The sequence below is a fragment of the Phalacrocorax carbo genome, chromosome 2, assembly GCF_963921805.1.
Source record: "Phalacrocorax carbo chromosome 2, bPhaCar2.1, whole genome shotgun sequence".
Taxonomy (NCBI): domain Eukaryota; kingdom Metazoa; phylum Chordata; class Aves; order Suliformes; family Phalacrocoracidae; genus Phalacrocorax; species Phalacrocorax carbo.
In genome coordinates this window covers 4,974,224-4,983,464 of record NC_087514.1, presented here as the reverse complement: position 1 = coordinate 4,983,464, position 9,241 = coordinate 4,974,224, and the positions used below count along the sequence as shown (strand labels likewise).

At 37.7% G+C, this 9,241-nt stretch overlaps 1 protein-coding gene across 6 annotated transcripts in view; it reads right to left on the bottom strand.

Annotated features, from left to right (window-relative positions):
- PTK2 (protein tyrosine kinase 2) overlaps positions 1-9,241 on the bottom strand; it is a 233,649-nt gene that overhangs the window by 94,729 nt on the left and 129,679 nt on the right. For all 6 annotated transcript variants that reach the window (XR_010371361.1, XM_064442021.1, XM_064442023.1 and 3 more), the window contains 2 exons: positions 8,046-8,108; positions 2,657-2,711 (listed from right to left, as the gene is read on the bottom strand). Coding sequence is in view for 5 of the 6 variants with exons in the window: in XM_064442021.1 (XP_064298091.1) it covers positions 2,657-2,711; positions 8,046-8,108 (118 nt within the window). In the remaining variant the exon portion in view is untranslated. The remainder of the gene's footprint in view (positions 1-2,656; positions 2,712-8,045; positions 8,109-9,241) is intronic.

Sequence of the window (9,241 nt, the reverse complement as noted above, 5' to 3'; positions counted from 1 at the left end):
TCAGTTGTTGAAATATACTTTATTCTGCCCATGGTTTGTTCTCCTGGCCTGTTTCAGCATCATCTCGACTTCCATGCATAGCGGTATACGTTATTTGGCTTGTAAGTCCACAATGAAGACTTACTCTTCACTTTGAGATCATTAATACGGTGCAAACATAGAAAGCCAGTTAGAAAAACACACTACTTCTGTAACAGAAGGGAGCCATTCATGACAAATATCTGTAAATGACAACTTCAAAGGAAATGCACGGAGAATTTCCTCTTAAAATATTTCTTAAGAACAGGGTTTTTCCTCCACTTTTGCTCCAGGCATGCTCTAGAGTAACAGGGAAGCCTTCTAATTTGCAAAGTAAACACAATCTGGCACATATCTATTTCCCCACATCCTTTCGGCCCCCAATTATTGGTTTAGTGTAAGCAGGTTTTCTTCTCCCATGCCATTTGCATAGAATCATAGAATTGTTAAGGTTGGAAAAGACCTTTAAGATCATCGAGTCCAACCGCTAACCCATCACTGCCAAGTCCACCACTAAACTATATCCTCAAGCACCATGTCTACCCTTCTTTTAAATACCTCCAGGGATGGAGACTCCACCACCTCCCTGGGCAGCCTGTTCCAATGTTTGACAACCCTTTCGGTGAAGAAGTTTTTCCTAATATCCAACCTAAACTGCCCCTGCTGCAGCTTGAGGCCATTTCCTCTCGTCCTATGTATACTTATGTATATTATGTATATACTTGATATACCTACATACAGAGAGCATAGCTTACAATCATGTCACCTCAGAGGCACCATTTACTACTTTACTAAGCTAAATGCAAGAACATTTCTTATTCTCCTCTAGTGAAGTTATGAAAATGGAAGGCCTGTTGACTCAATAACTTTTCCTCTAGACTTGAATTAGGCTGACTTAATCTTTTCTTGGACATGGATAAACAGAACTTTTTGCAGCGTATATGAATATAGTACATTGTCCAATGACTTTAACGTTTCCTCCTGAAGAAACCTCCCTAGACACCTCCTGGGACAGCACTCACTTTCTTTTACAATCTTATGTCTTACAGACACTCTGATGAGCTAATATATAGATGTCTTTGAACTCCTGACTTCTTAGAATTTTTTGAATGAGCTCCCCAAATAAAGCTGAACTTTCTGGTTTTATACCCCTGTATATCACCTCATCTTTTGCACTGTTAAATATTTTGATTTTCATTTTTCTAATCTTCTGGTCTTCCTATACATAGAGTGATATCCTCTGTATAGCTAGCATCTCCTAAATGTGTAACATCAACAAACTTGATTATCACTGCACTAAACTCTAAGTTTTACCTCACTCATAGAGAGTAATAATTCTGTATTTCATGGCCCTCAGGAGCCCTCCTTTGCCTGCCAGTTCAAAACCATTGGTCTTCACAAAGTAAAAGAGTAATTTCATAATTTGAACCAATCCTAGGTTGTTTACAATAAGAATTTCATGTTCATTAAAAAGCAGACCCATTTTTCCTTCCCTTGTTTTTCCTCTTCATATGTCCCAACATTTTTTTTGTGTCTTTGCAAGGTTCTGCTCAGCTTCACCTTCTGGCAATTCTTGCTATTTCTTCCTGCTATTCTCTCCATTTCATGATTTATAAAGAAGAGTTTTCTTTGTTGGTCAGTTTTCTGGCTCCATAATATAATTTTTGAGTAGTTATTCATTCTTTTACGTCTGGAGCCACCACAGTTTCTCCCTTTAGCAGAGAATACAGTTTCAGATAATTGCTTAAATTAAAATGCAGAGGGATTACTTAAATCCACTTGACTTCATTAGCTTCTGATTTTTGAAAGTCTTTTGAAACAAAACCTCTTCATGACAGACCTTTTCTGTTTATCTTAAATCACAGTGTAGAAAATTTCTAAATCTGAAGTTGAATTCTGTTATTTCTATAAAACCATCACTGCTTACCAAAACCAGCTCCAAAATAGAAATTTATGATTTATACGTTCACACATGAATGGTAGGAGATATTTCACCAGGACATTGATATCAATACAGCTATAGCTGTGAAAATACTTAGTGACCATTCTTAATCCCCCTTTTCAAAATGTGATGGGGAAAATTTGCATTTTTTTTTTTTTTTTACTGTGGGAACATATGGGCTTCAATGGAAGCGAGATTCGGCTAACATTTATAGCCTTAATTAGGATTAACATAAGCAGAAATTACTGCAAATCTTCCTTGAATGAGTCTGATAGTCTTGAACAGGGAAAGCAGAATTTGGTTTATCGAGCTGCTAAAATGCTGTTTTCTTACAAGTCCCCTTCCGCTTTCTCCAGAAGTCTCATCTCTCTTTTTTCTTTTGGTGGTGGGGAAGTTATTTGATACTGGAGGATCTGAGGATTTATTTTGAACTTTTGGCCATAAAGTTTGACAGATAGAGGTGTTTCTCTCTCACAGTAGCTCAGCGAGGCCACGTAAATTCCTACTACCTCAGTTCTGCCAGTTGCACAGTTGTACTATGGGGATTTATATCTTACCAATTCAATATTTTTTCTCCAAGACAGCACAATTGCACAGCAATTCCCTTATAACTATATGGGGAAAGTGATAATGCAATCTTTTGATTTCTGACACATTTTTTTAAAGTAGTATACAACAGACTGGAACTATAATTACCTTCACTGAATCTAGTAAACTCTTCGGAAAAAAACGTCTTAAACCAACATCTTTCCTGAAACAAAAACACACACAGCATTAATATAAAAAACATTACACAATATTATATCACTCTTTTTCAAGGTCACGTTTTGAGTTTGGTTTTGTTTTGTTCAGTTTATTAACTAGCACATGCAATATAGTAAATGATTTTCAGAGTAAGGTCCTGGACAACTTCAGAGTAACAAACACAGCACCATTAAATTCTAACCACAGCCACTCCACAGCAAATGCAGGATAGCAGCATCTTCAGTTTAAACTCAAAAGGTCATCGCATTTCCAACAGGCACCTGCTGTGGTAAGTGTATTATTTGAAACGCTGGCTTGGGCACAGAGAAGTCTGGAGAAGAAAAAGTGTTCTTTGTACATGTTTTAATAAATTAAAGAATATTGAAAAAATATTCTTACAGAGTGTAGTCAGGTGAGATGGCAACAACATGAAAACGGCAAATTCTAATACACAACTATTGCAATTGAATAGAAGATACAACATAAAGGAAGCATGGACAAGTTAACCCTGAGGCAGCACTGTGCCCTTGGGGCCAAGGCCAACAGTATCCTGGGGTGCATTAAAAGGAGTGTGGCCAGTAGGTCAAGGGAGGTTATCCTCCCCCTCTACTCTGCCCTAGTGAGGCAACATCTGGAGTCCTGCATCCAGTTCTGGGCTCCCCAGTTTAAGAAGTTCAAGGGAACTCCTTGAGCAAGTCCAGCGGAGAGCTACCAAGATGATGAGGGGGCTGGAGCATCTCCCTTATGAGGAAAGGCTGAGACGCTTGGGTTTATACAGCCTGGAGAAGAGAAGGATGAGGGGGGAATCTCATCAACACCTATAAATATCTAAAGGGTGGGTGTCAGGACGATGGGACTAGGCTCTTTCCAATAGTGCCCAACGACAGGCCAAGGGGCAATGGGCACAAGTTGGAACACAGGAAGTTCCACCTAAACATGAGAAAACACTTCTTTCCTGTGTGGGTGCCAGAGCAGTGGAACAGGCTGCCCAGGGAGGCTGTGGAGTCCCTTCCCTGGAGACATTCACACCCCCGCCTGGACGCGTTCCTGTGCCCCCTGCTCTGGGTGTGCCTGCTCAAGCAGGGGGTTGGACAAGATGATCTCCAGAGGTCCCTTCCAACCCCTGCCATTCCGTGATTCTGTGAAAGGACTTATCATATCATCTTAGCATGTTGACTACCATTCCACTACTGTTCTACCTATTACAGCACTATAATTGAAGCTTTTGTCATTTCTACGGTCGCTTTTTCCTCATAGTAAGCATCCAACATTAAAATTCCAGCTTTTTATTGCAAGCAATTTCAATTTTTGCATCTGTAAATCAAGGTCATACTCCTGCCTTGTGAGCTCAGATTTTGCAAACTGAATTACCTCAAGCTCAAGTACCTCAATACTCAGAGATAGGGTTGCAGCCCTAGTTTGAAACTCAGAGCCATAAGTATCAAGTATTTTTCTGGCTCAGATGTGCTTCACCTAGCTTATGTCTGACATGTGTCAGCCATGGCATGTTAGTGTGTCATTACAACTACACATCAGCTTCAGGAAAGATGCCTGAGAAGTTGCCAGAGATCTCTTAGTGCAGCAGGAGATCATTACACAAGCAGGTACATAAAAAGTTGCATGACTGTGAACTAGTTGTATAGAATTAGCAAAAAATTTGCATGAGAAAAAGGAAAAACTAAAAGAAAAATGTAAATTGATAAAGGACTTATATCCTTGCCTCTCAAAGGTGTTACTGACTTTTTTCCTTTAAATTTAAGAGGTCACAACCTCTTTTAAATACAAACCCTTATCTGCTTCTGAAATGAATATGAAAGAAAGCTTTCCATGACTGCATGCTTTGAACATAAACAGAAAAGCTGTTAGCAAGCCTGAGATATGCTGTATGTATTCACTGCTATCTAACGGCACAAGATGGAAGGCAATATTAAAATTAACGCAAAACGCTTACTCAAAACAATAAAACAGGTTATTTTGTTAAAGCTCTCTAACGACAAGTACTATAAAATTTCACAAAACATACTAAAAGCATCCTCAATTAAGAGGAGCAGAACATTGATGTGCAGCAGCGAACACTGGCATCTGTGCGATGACAGTAAGCTGAAAAATTATAAAACTTTCATAAATGTTAATTCCTCTGATGCATTTCTTCTCAAATGCAAATTATATGCGGTTTATCATCCCACACGGTTAAATAAATCTAACACACTATTACCATCTAAATAACATGCAAAGACATTTTGACAAGGAATATATTAGTTTAGCATTAAGCATTTGAGAGAGAAATGGTGTTTTCAAAAATGAAGTACCCTACATCACTCCAGTATTACTCGTTTTAACAGTACTGCAGCACATGGCTGTGACAACCTGGTTCAATTCATTCCTAAAAAGAGTTGTAGAGTAGCCTTTTTGTACAGATCTGTGTGTAACAAATTCAGAGTAAATTCTTATTCACAACTCTTCAACTCTTCACAACTCTCAATAAAACTTGTTAATAAAGCACATCCTGTGTTTAACTGAGACAGCAAATTCATTTACTGAAGGAGAATTTAACATAGCAGCATACAGATTTAATGCCATGCTCAATAACAAACTATGGGTACCTATAAATAAGAGAATAAGCATTGGCAATTGGAACATACCAAGTTTTAACACACCACCCTACAGACTCTTTCCCTCCCCTTGCAGGCTGCACTATGTGGGAGCAAAACGGCCAACCTGGGATACACACCAGCTCAGTCCTCCAGATTAAGAACTCAGACATGTTTTCTGATTGCCAGTAAGAGATAATTAGTAACGAGATCCTGGTTCATACAGTTCTACTACAGCTTTGTATTTAACCTCATCTACTCCATCCTAGTTGTGGGCTTAAATGTAAATTTTTTTTTTTTAATGTAGAAACTTCAATAGGATTAATAAAATACCAACTACAGATAGATGATAGTTTGTCATATAATGATAAGCAGCTTTAGGCAACATATATCTTTATTTCTATTTTTCATCTCAATTGAAGTTACAACAAAAAAGTAATGTTAGATTAACATAATAGACTTTTAACATGCTTCTTACGAAATTGTGGCTGCAGCTGTTCCTTCATATAGCTCCCATTTTTGTACTTGTAATTATCCCTGTTTTATGCTAACAGGCTTCACATTTATTATGAAAAAATTCTTCTTTCATCACATGAAGGCCCAACTATTGAAGGCTACTTAACAGTTTGATTCTATCTACTATTTCCCATCCAGATTTGCTCTTGTATGAAAATCTGATCAAAGACAAATATACATCAAATAGACAGCTGACAAAGACAGGCAAGAGGCAATCACACCACATGCAAAAAACTGCCATTTAAAAATTGCACTCAGCTGTTTAAGTGCCTCATGATGTACTAAAATGAGCAACCCCCCCCCAAACAAACAAAAGGCCTCACTTGAGAAATAAATATTACTTGTGTAGATAAACCTTTATAGGGTATTAAGGTGGCAAGATTGAGTAAGTACATTCTGGGGATTGCTGGCACGTTTTGCAGACTTTTACTAGCTTATAATTATCTATAGCCACGTTAAGGTGCTTTTACCCTTCATCTCTCCCAGCTAAATCCCATAAAAACCACATTTTGCTCCTCAAAAAAACCCAAACACAACCACAACAAAACCCACAACAACCCCAAAACCAAATCAAAAACATCACCACCCTAAAAATAATCTTGAAGTGCACAATTCTACATGTCCAATTTTGCACGGCAGTAAGCTGTTAAATTTTGCATATCAGGGTTTTGCTTCACTCAGTCTTTCACAGCAACAGTTATTTCCTACCAAAACAGTTACTTCTTGTAAAAACACAGGCACTGAAAGAAGCAAGTCACTGTTCAACTGGAAGCAACCTCATACCAAGTCCTCCAGGAACTCTCACCTGTTCCAATTATTAATTAATACTTTGTGCCATCTGTTATGACCCGTGTTTCTTTTGGCTCCTAGTTTCCAAAGTTGTTGACCTAATAACTAATGTTGTGGCTTATGAGTTGCTGACTTAAAAATACCTTTCTCAAGTTCTTGCTGGAACATACATAAACTGCAACCAGTGTAACTCATAAGTTCCCTTTTCCCAAAGAGGATGACATGAGATCTGAATTCCTCCAGGTCACAGTACTTTCAAATCTTCTTTAAAATCACCTTTTAGCCTTGATCAACTCAGCTGGACTCAACTTAGACCTTGATCAGCCAACTTGATAAAGGCCTATCAACCTTTCAGCCTATCTGCTCATCCTGTTCATCTTTATTAGGCCTTTCTCATTTTGTTATGTATTTCCTCAACCAGGATATTTCTACTAGTGGCTACCGACAGAAAGGATGAAGTCCTTAAAAAAAAAAAGTTCAAATGAAAACAAAGCTTTAAAAATTCTGCACAGATAGAGGAGCACTACACTAATAAGCAGGCAATTCATTAAAGTTACCTTTACCTATTAAAATCATGTAACATCCTCAAAAATCCTTGTGAATTTCTTCATTGTGACAAAAAAATCCTACCTTCCACCTCCAAATTCTTTAATTTCACACTGCTAAAAGTTAGCACGTGTTATTAAAAATAGGAGACTTCACTGCTACACCAATCTTTCATCCCAATTTTATGTTAAACTGTACAGCATCTTTTCACAGAGATATTCAGTAATGAAGAGCAGATCATTGGTTTATGTATGTATGAACCATTGATCCACTAAATTAATACAAATAAAACCAGTTTTCAACCCCTGAAGCTTCTAAAGGACTTGATTGTTTGGACTGAATCCATCTACTGTACAACAGGATTAAGTAACCAAAATACTTTCAGTATAAGGCTGCATCTTGGTGCTCTTAAAATTTGTGATACGTAGACAGATAATAAACTTGCTAACTTCAAGGTCAGAATTCAGGAAATCCACATACTGAGCAATCAGAAGAAAAAACAATACCGCAAACATTTGTAAGTAACTCAAACTTTACCACAGATGAGTCACAACTGAAGAATGCAACTATGCACAGAAAACCATTTAGAAACAAAATCACCTATTAGACTTGATGAACCCATAAACATTAGCAAAATTGCAAAAAAAAATCACGAGCAGCCTCATGATCAAGTTCAAACAGCTTCAACCCTGTTTCCCTGGACCAGAGTTAAAGGTGCTCTTTCTACTTCTATACCTTGGTAGGTTTCATCATCCTTTGCTTATATTGAAGTACTCAAAGATCTCAACAAACTTGGTGGAATAAAAAAAAATTACAACAGAAACATTCTGTGATTGAACTGAATATAATGTTCCTGATTAAGAAACAGTTCAAACCTCAAGCTAGAGCACAATACTTACTCTAACACTTCATAGTTGGACTTCTTTTCTAATGCATTGCCTCTCATCTCTCCGTAGGATCTCCTGAAGTCAGGAAAAATATTTGAAAGCAACAATTATTGGATGATCCAGCCTAAAACTACAACATCAATGTAGTCAAATCTTTCACAGACTTAACATTAGAAAACTTTGGCAGAATGAATTCAAATAGAAATATTAGTACTTTATTCTCCTACTTCAACAGATCAAGTTGTAATTTACAAAATAATTTCATCTATGGAACATTACACAGGACTACAGCAGTACTGCATTTTTAGAACCACTTTGAACCAGCTTAACTACAGTGCTACCAAAAGAAGTGATCTAACCTGCCCTTCAGCAGCTCCCTTCTACTTCCAACAGTATCTCCCTCCTTCATATCAGCACTCATGTCTGTGCGTGCAACAGGGAGAACCAGAGGAAGCAAGGAGTGATGAAAACTAACACTTTCAATTCAGACACGTTCACATTTAAAAAAAAGCCAAATTAATAAATGAATCACAAATGAGTAGCTGCTGTTGGGAGAGGGCTGGGATCATTGCTTTCACTGAGGAAGTGGACTAGTAATGTTACGGGAAGACGGTCTCAGTAGCCACCTACTAGTAATATCTCATGAAAATGCTCTGAAGAGCCCCGACATGAGCATCATGGAAAGCAGGACTCAACAATCATGGATTATCATACTCATTACATGTTTTGAAATACAGCACCAACAATTTTGTAAGTGTGTAAGGAGTCTGCAGTTACACAAAGAATTTTTGTTTCCTCTGGGGCTACTGGCAAGACTTACAGAAAGGACATCCAGTTCTCCTACGCTAACTAGGCAATTTCATAAGCCTAAATTTTGTTTTGGAAAGTACTGTTCAAAGGACACTTTCATTCTCTGCGAACAAGTTTACATTTGCCATTAATTTCTTATCAATTTTACTTCTCCCCTAGTCTCCTTGTGCAAGGCAACAGCATAACTAAAGCAAATGTTTCAGGCTGGAAACGCTCCATAAATTAGCAAAAACCAAAACATGCATTTCAAAAGCTGTGCTGGGAGCTCTCTCAAGGATCACTTAATCTGATAACTTTATCTTTATTTTCCAGCTGTCTATACAGTTGACAGGAACACCAAAAACACCCAAAAGAATCCTTAAGATTTAATCACTTGAAAATAGCACATTAAAAATTGA